The 15,272-nt window shown below is 41.5% G+C and overlaps 1 protein-coding gene across 2 annotated transcripts in view; it reads right to left on the reverse strand.

Annotated features, from left to right (window-relative positions):
* Positions 1-404: 404 nt before the first annotated feature.
* AIFM1 (apoptosis inducing factor mitochondria associated 1) overlaps positions 405-15,272 on the reverse strand; it is a 39,208-nt gene continuing 24,340 nt past the window's right edge. For both annotated transcript variants that reach the window (XM_004465665.5, XM_004465667.4), the window contains 10 exons: positions 10,576-10,660; positions 9,825-9,901; positions 8,596-8,704; positions 7,690-7,797; positions 7,264-7,352; positions 6,737-6,877; positions 4,581-4,723; positions 2,693-2,817; positions 999-1,195; positions 405-674 (listed from right to left, as the gene is read on the reverse strand). In XM_004465665.5, the coding sequence (XP_004465722.1) occupies positions 603-674; positions 999-1,195; positions 2,693-2,817; positions 4,581-4,723; positions 6,737-6,877; positions 7,264-7,352; positions 7,690-7,797; positions 8,596-8,704; positions 9,825-9,901; positions 10,576-10,660 (1,146 nt within the window). In that variant the 3' untranslated portion in view covers positions 405-602. The remainder of the gene's footprint in view (positions 675-998; positions 1,196-2,692; positions 2,818-4,580; positions 4,724-6,736; positions 6,878-7,263; positions 7,353-7,689; positions 7,798-8,595; positions 8,705-9,824; positions 9,902-10,575; positions 10,661-15,272) is intronic.

Below are 15,272 nucleotides of genomic sequence, written 5' to 3' on the forward strand. Positions count from 1 at the left end.
AAGTGGTTTACTATGAGCCATACTCTGTGCTAAGCTCCAGAGATGTAACCATGAGCAAGACATTAAAGGCATGATTCCTGGTTTTAGTAAGCCCACCACCTAGCAGAGATACATAAACAAGGAATGAGTTTGGAAGGGTCAGGAAAGTCCTCACAGAGGTGATGAGCTTCCCTTGAGGGGAGGGGAGAGGGGCCAAACATTGTAGGAAGAGGTCAGGGTTAGTATGTACAGAAAGACCTGGAGGGGCATGAGAGAAATTTTAGGGAACTGAACAAGTTTAAAAGTCTGGAGTAGGGAATACATGACTGAGAAAATTCTTGCACTCTGTAACCATTCCAATTTGCATGCTCTCTAATCTGCACTGCTTTCCTCCCTTCGCCCATCCCCTTTAAAAGACAACAGAATTTAATTTAGAAGAATCGGGTTTTATTTTGTGATGTGAACATTAGGAATTTGTCTACATGGTTGAAAATATGCACAAAGGACTTGATCGTTCACACTTATATACACACAGACGGAGTTTGCTGAATAAAAAATGCTGCTTTACCCACCCCGCCCACTGAGAGGGACAGTGAAGTGCTTGCCCAGTCCACCGAATGGCTTTAGTCTTCGTGGATATTGAATAGCTTGGCTACTTCATTGAGATCGTCATGTTGCTCCCCATCCTTAATGATCTGAGGGAGAGAGTAACAATAAGTTACTAACTTGCTCCATGTGCATTCAGTGCAGACCCACAGTATGGTACAGCTGGGACTAGTCCCCACATCACACTGTGAGGGAGTTGAAGGAATAGCTTTCTATTAACTCAAAATGAGCAGTGTGCCAACTCCCAGTCCACCCAGTATAAAAGAAATGTTTCTGAGCCAAGACTTTACCTATGTTCTGCATAGGCACACTTTGACCTGGGTGGACAATGCATATTAGGACACCTGAAGTTACAGGAACATTTTCCAGCCCACACTTCCCATCTTCCTCTTAGAGGACTGACAAATACCTACCTTTCTTGCTATTGGCATTCGGTTAAAGATGTTCCACAGCACGATCCCCACCACTACTTTGTCCCTGAGGTAGAAGATGACACCTTTGCCGTAGTCCTCCCCTTGAACAGGGGCCTGTGGGACCGCGGGGGTGCTGGGAGGAATAGTGATTTCTGAGGCCTCAGACTCAGTCTCACTCTCTGATCGGATGCCAGTCCCTGTGCCCCCCCGAAACAAACAAAGTCAAAACCTCAGTTATAATGAACCTGGGAAAACTTAAAGGCAAATGTCATTAGAGATCTGCTTTACAGATTTTTTTCTATGTTCCCTCAAGTGAATGCTGGCCCTTTCTAGCCCCTCTCCCACAGACAAAGCCAAAGAAGCCCTTCCTTGCCAGCCCCTGGGCACTGGGTCAATATGACCCTAAACTTCCCTCCTTTACTAACTCATTTTCAATTTCTGCTATGGATATTTCCTAGATTGTAGATTTCTTCAAACTGAAGATGAATTTCTCTTGTCCCCTGAAAAACTTCCTTAGAACTGCACTGTCTAGTATGGTAGCTACTTGCAACATGTATTTAAGTTTAAAACAACTAAAATCAAATAAATTTAAAAACTCACTTCTGTCCATTGCACTAGCCACATTTCGAGTGCTCCAACACCACATGCAGCTAGTGGCTAATGTATTGGACACAGCAGAGATAAGAATATTTCCATCACTGCAGAAAGTTCTACTGGACAGCACTGCTAGAGAGACACTTTAGCCAAAGCAGAAGGCAGCTTTCCTATGGAACAACCAAGTCAAGGAGTTTCCTCCTAAAGGAGGGGAAGGAAAGAGAAGGAGGCACTTTGTCTTCTAAGATCCACCAGGCTACAAGTAATACTGCTCAGTGGACAGAGCAGTGGCCTGGAGGTTATAAATACGTAGGTCTCTCTCCTGGATCCACTCTCCAAGAGAGGTCAGCATTAAGGCACAGGTATGCTTAATACACTCGAATTACACAGAAGGCTCAACTTATAATGTCTTGTTTCCTCCTCAAAGAACAACCTGCCCTTGGAATACTTCTGGCAAAAGGACATAGGGATTAAACAATTTGAGGCAAGTTCATAAAAGGGAGAGAAAATAAGGTCTCAGAGTTAATAAAAGAGATGTGTGTGGGAGAGAAGTCCATTTCAAGAGAGCTGCCTCCCATTCTAAAGAAAACCTGGTAGTAAGACCAAACACAAAGAAATTAAAAAAAAAAAAAAAAGAAAGACCAAACAAATGGCATTAGAGGCAGCACAAGAACTACTCAGCCCAGTTCTTCACTGCCCAGGGCCTGTGAAGATAACCGGTCCTAAGCTAAAGTCTTTCATGCTAGTTCCTGGGATTAGCAGGAAGCAAAAAACCTAAAAAGTTAAGGTTTTCTTCATCACACAGGTCTTCCTAATTCCCTAGAGACAAACTAAATAGCAGAGTCGTTGAATTTGACACTGTCCGAAGTCTAGGTCAGATATCCACAATATTTGAGTCTACACCTTGACCACGGTACCGGATTTTGCCAAATCTCAGACCGCTAAAGAGTGAGGATTTTGAATTTGGTTGTTTTTAAAGCATAATATTAAGAGGTTGTCACTGACAGTTCTTTCTGGCCAATCAGAAACCCCTTAGTTCAGGAAAATTTCTAAAGGTACTTCTCAACACTCTTCCAAGAGAAGTGGTTGGGCTTCCTTACCTGACTGCTCTGTGGCAGATTTTGGGTTGTCCTGTGCAGTTGCTTTTGCAAAAACACCAACTGTGGGTAAACTACTGTCTACCAGACCAATAGCTTCGTAGCCAACATCAGGGCCCAAATCACTCCTAAGGAAGCAAAGAAAAGAGGGTGTCCTGTCAATGGTCTGTAAGGAATGACCCAGTAGCCTACATGTTCTCTAATGCGTAGCACTTTGATGCCAACTAAAGAACTTAGTATGTGCAGCAATAAGAGAAATATCAAACTCGTCTGTCTCCTGCTGGGCATCAAGAGACTATCATGAGAAAACATGATTAGCCCCAACTGCTTTTATTTCCCTTAACACACCATTGTGCATGTCACATATCCATAAAATGATCTAAACATTCTTAAAATTACTTATGCTTTTATCCCGTATTACATCTGGGGAATGATAAGTTCCATGTTTATTATTCACTATCTTCCTTTAACTTGTCGTAACTGCCATTTTGAAGCTGTAAAGAGTACCGTATTTATAGAATTCAGAATTTGAAATGATTTATGGTTTCACTAACCAACAGTAGTATATGTCCTCTTAGCCTTCATTTTCCAAGATTGGAAGGCTTTTTATAAAGAGGCACATTCATTCACTTGGTCATTTAAATTTTTTAAATATTTAAGTTTTTTGTTTATTTTTCTCCCCTTCCCCCCACCTTGCTGTTTTGCTGTGCTGTGTAATCTTCTGTATCTGTTTCTTTCTTTCTTTTTTTTCCTTCTCTTCTCGTTTTCTCCTCTAGGCTTCACTGGGATTCGATCCTAGAGACCTCAGATGTGGGAGAGAGGTACCCTGTCACTTGTGCCACCTCAGTTCTTGGTTCCTGTTGGGTCTTGCCTTGACTCCCATGTCATCATCTTGCTGCCTTGCTCGCCATGCAGGCCTGGCACATTTTTACCAGGGATCAAACCTGGGTCCTCCAATATGGTAGACAGAAACCCAATCACTTCAGCCACATCCACTTTCCTGGTCATTTTATTTTAACTGCTCTTCTTGGAAACTTTTCCTATCGTCATCATGGCTTGCTTAATATGCTAAGACTCTCACAGAATATTTCAGGCCCAGACACACCAAGGTTTTGTAGTATTCTAGGATACTCAAGCTGTTTTGTTTCTGGTGCTCCACATTGTTAATCTTGTTGACCGCAGTAGCTCCCAGGACTCATGTCTTAAGGGAAGAGTTTACAATCACTCCTTGGATTCTGTTTCTAGGCCGTAACTGATAATTGTATAGTTGTGGATTATTTCTTCCTAACTGTATTATCTTACATGTGTTGACCCTGAAATTCATGTTATTTTTCCTTGCTGTCAACTCATAAAAAAATGTGTGTGATCTTCCTAAAATGTACTCCCATCAGCTGAGAATTTGCCTAACAGAAACAGCTTAGAGGCTTCTGAGACCTTGTTCGAATCAACAAAATGATAGAATCGGCCTCAGTGCCCAGGAATATCTACAGCTAACCTTTCTCTACCCAAAGAACTGCCATATACACCTGACTTTGGATTGCTGATCTTAAGGTTACATATGAGTGGGCTGCCTTTTATCAGTATTTGGGCTTGTTAGGGTTAGCAGCAAAGAACAAAATAAAGTAAACTGCTGTCTAAACCTAATAATACACTTGCGTAACACTTGCTATAGGTCGAAATGAGCTATTTTACTACAAGTGCTGATGCTATCACCACTCATTCACTTTGTCTTAGGCCAAATGAGACACCTCTTACAAGAGGGCCACTCATGGTTAGAAGTGGTGAAATAAGATGGAATTTTTCTCTCTGTAGGAAGGAAATCAAACCATGACCTTGGTCCCATTAATTCTGTGTTCTAGCCAATGGAGTCCACAAGGCACACAACCATTACCAGAACATTGACTGATGCCAGTATGGCTTAGCAGCTCCAGTCATATTTTCTCCAGCCAGTCTTCCACTCACAACAGCATGATCATGGTGCTCAACCCGCCTCCTACCCAACTTTATATCGTAGAAGCATGCAGCATCTCCTGCCTTTGGAAGCAATACAAACACAAGATAAAAAAGCAAGTTAAAGACTACATAAACATAAAAGAAATTCTGCAATGTTAACTAATTAATCTGTTCCATCTCCAAGTCAGAATCCTACCTAAATGATCAAAATGAGATTTGTTTTTTTAAAATTATTCTGCGCTTCCATAAAGCTAAACTAAATAATTTTTGCTTCACCTTAAACTTGTCTCTTCTTATTCTGTCATTAGCAGACACGGGATATTTAATAATTATATTGCAGAATATTCTTTTCTATACATGGGAACTAGTTTTTAGCTCTGACTGCCCCTCATCTATGAATCTTTTCCAAGAAAAAATTTTTTGTCATCCAACATTCTTTCATTCAATAAATATTTGCTGAGTACTTATTATGTACAAGGCATTATACTGTCTGGGTTGCAGAGGTGAAACTGACATGCCTACAAGAGTGTACAATCTGGGAAACGGACTTGGCCCAGTGGTTAGGGCATCCGTCTACCACATGGGAGGTCCGCGGTTCAAACCCCGGGCCTCCTTGACCCGTGTGGAGCTGGCCCATGTGCAGTGCTGATGCGCGTAAGGAGTGCCCTGCCACGTAGGGGTGTCCCCACGTAGGGGAGCCCCACGCACAAGGAGTGCACCCCGTAAGGAGAGCCACCCAGCGCGAAAGAAAGTGCAGCCTGCCCAGGAATGGCGCCGCCCACACTTCCCGTGCTGCTGACAACAGAAGCGGACAAAGAAACAAGACACAGCAAACAGATACAGAGAACTAACAACTGGGGGAGAGGGGGGAATTAAATAAATAAATAAATCTTAAAAAAAAAAAGAGTGTAACCTAGTAGAAGAAAATACACCATTGTTCAAAAACTACAATGCAATGTAAAAAAAAAAATAATGTGCCAGTCAGATTAAGTGAGTTCAATGCTTCAATCAGAGACAGAGAACCTCCAGCCGAACAGGGCCAGCTTCATGAGGGATGTGGTATTTAAACTCTTAAACCTTTCATTCATCTTTGTGGCTATTCCAGCTTCCCCAAAGCAACCTAAAAATCCAACAAGTGAGCAGTGGCAAAGTAAACTGTGATATCCACTTAATGGAATATTATGCAGTCATTAAACTGTTTACAGAGTCTGAAATAAACGTGAAAAACATTATGATGTTAAGTGAAAAAAAACAGAATACAAAGGTTAACATATGGTTTACTCACTATGACCATGTAAAACAAGGGAAAAAAACCTATGCACAAGAAAAGGGAAGGAAAAATGTAAAGTTTTATTTCATATTACTACCATAATAAAAAAAAATTCTAAATGAAGGGAAGGAAACACACCAAAATAGTAATGGTTGCTGCAGGCGATTTTTTTTCTCCTTTTTTTTTTTTTTGGCCTGTGTCTTCTATATATTGAGCACATGACTTTCAGAACAGGTTAAAAAACCCAGCACACTTCATCTTAAAACTAAAAAAAACCCTTCAAGGTTCCTATGATTTTAGTTGCAGAGTCCATAATCAAACACAATACATTTGCAATGATCTAACAATAGGAGAATTACCTCATGGTTCCTTCATTTTATAGTCTTGTTTGTGTCATAATAGATTTTTAAAAACAACTAAAATAGTACTAGAGGAAAATGAAAATGGAGTAATTTTCCTTTCTGGGGACTATAAAACTGCTTCATCCTCCAATCCGTGGACTCAATTCACGCCCAGGGAGGAGCAGAGAAGTCTGAATGTCCTGAGCATGCCTGCTGGGGGTTATACTGATGGCTGCCCACCAAGAGGAAGTGTTATCCTCCTGCAGGCATGGCTTAGGTCACTGTCCACTGGCTTGCAGCAAGCGGTCATCCCTGACCTTGTAAATCAAGCAGTTCACCAAGTTTTTATTCTCTAGACTCAGCCTCTGGACATGTTTACCCTATTTGATTAAGCCATCGAGGAAGCTTCAGCACACCACCAGGTGGCCTTGTTCACAAGCTGATGACACCAAAGCGTTCCTGGTCCTCCTGTAGCACACTTACCACCCAGATGTTGGAGCGCGCTTGCAGCTCTGCATTTACCCGGAAGCCACCAAAATCTGAGTCTATTTCCAGTCCCCCAGTCTTGGCCAATTCAACATTGGGCTCTAGGCCCACAGCTGCCACTATGTGATCAGTTTCTACCTGAGGAAAAAAAGAAATAATTCAATTTCCACAATTTCCACTTGTGTTTCTGGATATAACAACTACACATCATGTCACACACACACACACACACACACACACACAAACACACACACTTCATTATCTAAGAAATCTGCCACCCTAATAAGGACTCAAAAATCTATGACAAAGAAGGAAGGGGCAAAGGGAAAGTGGTTTACAGGTGTCTATTCTGGCTGTCATCATTACCTATTATAATGGAGGGATAGTTAATTCAGAAAATTACAAGCTAATGATAGCTGCCAAGAAAACAAATCAACTGGTGTCAAATGAAGGAGAATAATGAGAGAAGAGAAGAAGAGAGAGGAGCTGAAAGGTCTTCTGGCTACTTGTCTCCCCTTCCTTACCTTTCTACCATCTTTCAGCTTGATTAGTAACTTGCCACCGCTGACTCCAACAGATTGCACAATAGCACTGGGCATCACGTTAACCCCCTCTGCAAAGGCAAGCAAGACCCAAGGCTGAGACCACAAGCTTATCGCCTTCATGACATGTAGGGAAGCTAACTAGAGGCATCCCATTCAAAATCCAGTTGTCACCAATAAAGAGGAAACCCTGGAGAGCTGCAAGAACGTAAACCCACAGTTCATTTTTAGCACTTGGGAGCATCTGGTGCCTCTGATTCAGAACACCTATATAAACTTGGTTGACTGGAGAACAGTGGAACTATTTCATCCACTGCGTGGCATGGCTTATGTCAAGGGAGTCCCCAAAGAAGCAAACTTGCCTTAGGCCAAACTCAAAGACATGCAGAATGGAAACAGTCTCTTTACCTCGTCTGACTTTTTCTGTGGTCCAGTTGCTGAGATATTCAGGGAGGATCTTTCCCATGTTTCCTTTCTCAGGGAAGAGTTGAATCACTTCTGTGCCCAAGGCTCGAGCTGAGAAGAAACAGTAGGTATAGCTGGAGGCAAAAGCCAACCCTCGGAAGACAGGAAGAGAAGCAAAGCAGCAGTAGGCAGTCATTTACTAAATACAGGGAAAAGCTGAAATGCAGGCCAGAGTTCCCATCTGTGGGGCACTGGGGCATGATGAGGGCCTTGATGCTAGAGTTCATTCATAAGGCAAACACAATAGGTGCCAAAACTATTGTCCTTGGATTAAACCATTGGCTGTGAATCATGCCCTGACACCCAAGCAGTCATTTCAGGTTTATTTTATGCAAATGCTTTGGGATCTCTGAATAGTTAAGTATTCTCCTGAGAAGATACCCTGATTTCACATAGTTGAAAAATAACATTAAGAAAAATGGTTGCCATGAAATATTCAAACTTGAACCCACAGACTTGTCAAGATGGGAATTATCATGTGTTGAAAGAAAGTTTTTGACTTTTTACAGGGAGCAACAGTTAAAAGATATCCACTTTTCTGTAGTCTACACAGCCTAATTTACCATCTTAATGACTCATTTTCCTTACTATTTCATTTCTAAAGAATCCTGGTCTAGGGACTAGCAGAAAGGAAAGAAATCATCCCTGCTGAGTTGCTCAGATGACAGCTTTTCAGTCACGCAGGAATCCTCACCAAAACTAATCTCAGTGCTTAGCTTCCCACTATATAAATCTTAATCAAACTCTATGGATTCTAGCAGATACATCTCTGGAATTTGTGAGAAACCACCAGAAAGCCTGTGATACAAGACTAGGGGAATAAAGTAGAGGTCACTCTCCAATACTCACCTTTTCTGCCAAGAGCACAGGCCAGTTCACTGCCAAGGAAGCCCCCACCAATAATTGTAATTGACTTGACTTCCCGCGAAATCTTCTCCAAGGCTCTAAAGTCTCCAATCTGCAGGGTCATGCCAATTTAGTCCACTGACTTCCCAAAAGGGCACAAGACAATAATACTAGGAAATATTTTCCTCTAAATCTTTGACAACAGTAATTTGCAGATGAAATATTCTAGTATAAAGTGGCTCAATTATAGCCTCTACATTATTAATGTAAATTTCTTTCTTTGTTCTTTGTAACACCCCTTCTATCAACAGTGGTCGTCAAGTGGTGGCAATTTGTCCCCACTCCTCATCCTCTCCCCACCTCCCAGCAGGGAACATTTGGCAATGCCTGGAGACAGTTTTGGTTGTCACGACTGGGGCAGGGTATGCTACCGGTAAAGGTAAGGGCATGCTTTAAATATCCTCCAGTACAGAGGACAGTCCCCATAACTAACAATTACTTGGCCCCAAATGTCAACACTGTTGAAGTTGAGAAACCTTGTTCTATCAAGAACTTAAAGAATAGTACAAATCTTATCAAATACCTACAATAGTGACTGGAAAATTACAGCAGTTTTGTTGTATAAGCCAAGCACAATGATGTGGACCATTGACCATGAGGTGCAGAGATGCCCAGAGATGTACTTACCAAATGCAATGGATGTGTCATGATGATGGGAATGAGTGTTGCTGTGGGGGGAGTGGTGGGTGGGGGTGGTGGGGTTGAATGGGACCTCATATTTTTTGAATGTAATATTTTTACAAAATGAATAAAATTAAAAAAAAAAAAGCCAAGCACAGTATTAAGACATACAACCCTGTTTCCTTTTTCACTTGGGTACTCTATTCTTCTCAGTCCCCATAACAGCACTTGCAATGAAAAAATGCCAAGGCTTTAAGAAGTTCCAATGAATCAAAAGCATCAGGAAAAAACAACTATGGAAGAGCAATCAGAAGGAACTATAACAAGCAATAAAACACTAAATGTATTTTTCTCCTAGGAGCTGAAGATACTTGAGTGAGGTATCTGAGGTGCAGAGAGAGTAAGTGACTTGCTCAAGGCCAGATAACAAGTCTGTAGAAGAACCATAAATAGAACTTAGAGCTCCCAAATCCCAGGAGGGTACTTGGGGACCACAAGATTATACTACCTCTTCAAAGAAATACAAAGCAAGCACTAAAGTAGACAATTACCTTTCTGAAAAGTGTTGTTCTACTCTTCACCTCTGCTCCAGCCCTATCAATGGCAGACAGACTTCTTGGAGTGCCTCCTGGAAATAAGAGGAAACCTCTTTAGTCTAACAAGCAGGCGTGAGCTCAAGCACCCCACAAAATGAAGTTGTCTTCATTTAGGGTTGTGGTGTGTGTGCTCCCTGCTGGTGCTACAGCAGCATCAACAGGATATGCGGTTTTGATTTCCTATAACTAGCCTCACAGCCGGCTTTTATCAATTTCCTTTGAAAAGCAGATTTAAGAGTCTTTTCAAAGGGCCCCCACACTCCCCATAGATAGCTAAAAGGCCTTATATTTTGCTTCAGATTCTCTTCCAATTTCTCTTTCAGACTTATCAGATATCACAGCTATGTTTGCTTAAGCAACTGCTTCAGTCACCTATCTTGATTTCTGATTAGCCTTGGCAATGAAGCCACCAGGCCATGCCACTTTCAGGCCACAGGGCAAAGGGCTAAGCAGGGAGAGGAAGAAGGAAACCATCTTCAATATATATCCATGCCATCACTGGAAGGAACAACATGGATAATCTAGAAGAGCTATTGATCTGGGACACTTGTAGTTAGCCAGGCTTTGCACCAAGAGAAGGTACCCACCTCAGAGAGTTTGGATTACAGTTTTCTTACGATTAAATAATGCCTTCTATAGAGAAGGCCTGACTCTTAAAACTTGAAAAGTTGTATCCAGGAAGAAAGCTATCTCCAGAAAGACCCACCTGTTGCAATCAAGCACTTTTCATAGGTTATTTGAGAGCCATCATTAAGTTTCACCATATTGCCTCTCACATCCAGCTGTACCACCTGGCAAAATCAGAAAAAAAGATACAGAGATGAATTAGTTTAAACATTTTTTGAGATATAATTCACGTAACATAAAATCTACCATTTTAAACTGTACAACTCAGTGGGTTTTAGTAATTCACAATGTTGTGCAACCATCACTTACTATCTAATTCTGGAACATTTCCATCACCCCCAAAAGAAAGCCCATACCTATTAGCAGTCAGTCCCAATGAGACGAGTTAGTGCTTCATATTTTTATTTAATTTTATTTACAAATACTTCATATCCAACAGACAAATACTTCCTCACCCCCCCCAAATCCCCTGGTAATCTCTAATCTACTTTCTGACTCTGCGGATTGGCTATTTCTAGACATCTTTTATAGGTGATATTATACAAACATTTATCCTTTTATGTCTTGCTTATTTCACTGAGCATTGTTTTCAAGATTCGCCCACATTGCAATATATCTCAGAATTTCATTCTTTCTTATGGCTGAAAAACATTCCACTGTATGTATGTACCACATTTTGTTGATCCATTCATTTGTTAATGGACACTTACATTGTTTCTACCTTTTGGCTACTGTGAATAATGTTGCTATGAACATTGGTGACAACTATTTGTTTGAGACCCTGTTTTCACTATCTTTGGGTATATATCTAGAAGTAGAATTGCCGGGTCATATGGTAATTCTATATTTAACTTTTTGAGAAACTGCCATATTGCTTTCCACATTGGCTACATCATTTTACATTCCTACCAACACTGTACTAGAGCTTCAATTTCTCCGCACCCTCTCCAACGCTTGTTATTTTTTGTCTTTTTTTTTAAAAAATAGTCATCCTTATGAGTGTGAAATAGTATCTCATGAATTAGCTTTTGCCTAAAGTGATCTTTAAGAAATCATTTCTAAGTAACAATTGGTACCACAGTTCCTGTTACCCAGTTTAAATGGCCATAATTTCCTCAACAGCCAACATTAGATCAAGTCACTACTGTCCCGAAGTTCCTGCATGATTTGTGGAATTGTGAAAATGGGGGGTAAGGATAGTCTTTTCTACTTACTTGGTTCTTTGGAACCCTTGTTTCTTTGTTAACAACTCTCCTATATCCTCAACATTTTTACAAAATGCTTTCTCCAAATTCCAGCCTTCACTAAAACTCAGCTCTCCCCAGAGAACAACTTATATGCAGAGACTGCTTATCCACCCATACTCCATCCACATCACAAGACCAGGAGAGGGCGCTGGCATTTTCCAGGTTTCCTGACACTGCTGCTGCTGCTGCTTCCAGACCTTTTTTTTTTAAAGATATATTTCTTTATTTATTTCTCTCCCCCTCCCAACCCCCCGCCCCAGTTGTCTGTTCTCTGTGTCTATTTGCTGCGTGTTCTTTGTCCGCTTCTGTTGTTGTCAGTGGCACAGGAATCTGTTTCTTTTTGTTGTGTTGTCTTGTTGTGTCAGCTCTCCATGTGGGCGGCACCATTCCTAGGCAGGCTACAATTTTTTTTTTCACGCTGGGCAGCTCTCCTTATGGGGTGCCCTCCTTGCACGTGGGCCAGCTCCACACGGGTCAAGGAGGCCCAGGGTTTTGAACTGTGGACCTCCCATGTGGTAGACGGACGCCCTACCCACTGGGCCAAGTCCGCTTCCCTGCTTCCAGACTCTTGTACTCTCATTCTCTTCTAAGGGACACCAACTTATAGCCCTACTATCATTGTTATCCAGCCACCTCCTGGCCATCCCCCTCAGTCACTGAAGACTTTGGAACCTGACTCATACTTTTCCTCTAAGCCATATTCAGAACCTTAACTCCTAAAATTCTATTTTCTACCTCAAATAACCCATTTTTTAAAATCACAGTTTTCCATCCTTCAAGGTTTCTCCCAGTCTAACTCTCACCTATACTTCCTCTTAAATTTTTGTTTCTCTTGCTGGTTGTTTCTCCCCATATGATCTGGGCCAATGGTAGATCATATAAACTACTCTCTTACCAGTATACCCTAATTCCCTTGCATCCTACTCTTTTTTATGGTTGAGAGCTTGAGTTTTGGAGTCAGAAAAAATAGCATTCTAGTCTCTGCTCTACTACTTACTTCCTGTGAGACCAGTCATTCAAGAAATACTTATTAAGCACCTACTTTATTAAGTGTCCTACTATGTGTCAGGCACTGTCCTAAGTGCTGGGGACACACTGGTGAGAAAGACAGATACCTTCCCTGTCTTCAGAGTCTAGTAACCAAGACAATTTAACCAGCACAAACAATAAAGAATGATAAATGCTATGATAAGGTAGTATAGATTGCTCTAGAGCCACATGACAGGTGTACCCAATCTAGTCAGGCTGCGTTGGGTAAAGCATTCCAGGGGCAATGACATATCAATCCAATCCCACTACTCAACACCCACACTTCTTACTCTCAGATAACCATCTTGCATCCTATTTCACTGAGAAAACAAATCATACCATTAGATGTGATCATCCTCAGTTTCCCATAAGGGTTCCCATCTCTCCAACCCCAAAATAAAAACTTATCCATATCCATCTTTACTTCTTTTCTTCCAGCTTCTGGGATGAGGCGTCATATCTGTTAAAGGCAATCCTTCTACCTGTGCCTGAAGCCATCCCTGCCTTCCTCTCCAGGAACCCTGCTCCATCAGTCATCCACTCATCCCCACCTACTTTCTCTTTTTCTGTTTCTCCTGATATCTTACATGTTCAGCCAATTAACATGCTTAAATCTATTCCATCCTAAAAATCCCACCTTTGATTCTGTTTTCCTCCAATCACTATCTTCTTTTCCTCATTAAAACTTTTTGATTTGTGAGCCAATGCCCATACAGGTGAAATCTAGAAGATGGAAGTGAGTAGTTGCGCAGTGAAAGGGTATGACAGGGGTGTAGTGATAATATTGGATTGGGCGGTACAAGTTTGGCAGGGGCTAGGGTGGGGAGGGTGGGCTGGACAGTCCGTGGAACTGGGGTAGGTTTGGGGGAGGGGGCAGGCGAACACTGGGGATTGGCGGGTAAGTGGTTGAAACTACAATGTTGGGAAAGCTCTTTTGGCAATATGAAAAAGAAGATTTACTGGTTTAGGGTGTTAGATGGAGGGGCATTCAGGAGAGGGCACACCTGGGGCAGTCTTCTCTAGAATGTATGAGTGACCATTTTGTCATAGTGTGTTGTATCAGTGGGTGGAGACCTACCTAATGAGTGGGAAGGAGTTGGACTCCCATCCTGGGGAGGCCTGATACGTTCTCAAACAGAGGGGTGGGTATCTCTCGAGAGCATGGGCAGTTCCTAATAGGAAAGGACAGACTAGTGTGTCAAGCCCTCTGTGTATTGCAAGTAACTATAAATCCTGTCCTTCAAGGATTCAAGCGTGGTGGTCTCTGTGGGCCCCAAGGGGAGGGGGAGGAATAGAGTAGATGGAAGAGGGGGGATTTAGAATGGTTGTGTCCACTCATGGAAGTGTTCTGCATGACCTTGCAATGATGGATACAGGTCATGCTGAATTTCAACAAAAATTTATAAAAGTGTATGGTCTAGAGTGTAGATGATAATATAAACCATTGACCATGGTTATTGGCTATGTTTCAATATTTGTACATCAGTTGTAACAAATGTACCATCCATATGTAAAAAGGTTATTGACATGGGAAGGGTTTCAGGGAAGAGGAAGGATGTTGGGCACATGGGAGTCCCCTGTGTTCTGTATTTGACTTTAATGTGAACTAAAACTTCTTTGAAGACAAAATGAAAAAAGCAAGGCACTAGGGAAGAAATGGAAGAAAATGTCACTGAAGATACAGGATAACAGATATTACAATGTTGAAAGGCAAAACGTCAAAAAAATTTTTACAAATATTTTTCTTTTTTTAATATCCCAATTTCAAAATTTTCTTTTAGTTTTATTTTTTCAAATTATGTATTTTATTTCTTATGTTTAAATCTATCATTATTATTTCCTTTTCCTATTAATTGCATTTGGTGATATTCTTGACTTCATTTTTTAAGAAGTTTTGGATCACAGAAGGTTTATAACTGTGGCAGGGGAGGATCATTGGTGTGGGGTGTCAGTGATGGGGGATACATGGGAGGAAGTTCACCTGGGCATAAAAATAAGGTATATAAATGTGTTCAAATATTCATGGGGCACTGTCACAGCGGGTGGAGATTCACACAATAACTGAAAGAATATTGAATTGCCATCCTGGGAAGCTCTGCCACATTCTCTAATGGAACAGCAACGGTCCACTGACGGGCACTTGATATTGACGACTATGTTTATGAGCCTTTGCTCTTGAAATTGCAACTTAGCCTAGTGCTGTAGGGTGCCTAAGAGTTACCTCCTGAGAGCCTCAATGTTGCTCAAATGTGGCCTTTCTCTAAACAAAAGTCAGCATATAAATGCATTACCTTCCCCCCAGCGTGGGACATGACTCCAAACGAAAAGCCTCCCTGGCACCGAGGGATTACTACCAAGCACCAACTAGCAATGCAACTGGAAAAAGACCTTGAATGAAAGAGGGAAAAGGTAAAGACAAGTGATTTACATGGCTAAGAGACTTCAAAATGAGTTGGGAGGTCATCCCAGAGGTAGCACTTATGCATGTCTTGGCAGGATC

This window comes from Dasypus novemcinctus, chromosome X, assembly GCF_030445035.2.
Source record: "Dasypus novemcinctus isolate mDasNov1 chromosome X, mDasNov1.1.hap2, whole genome shotgun sequence".
NCBI lineage: Eukaryota > Metazoa > Chordata > Mammalia > Cingulata > Dasypodidae > Dasypus > Dasypus novemcinctus.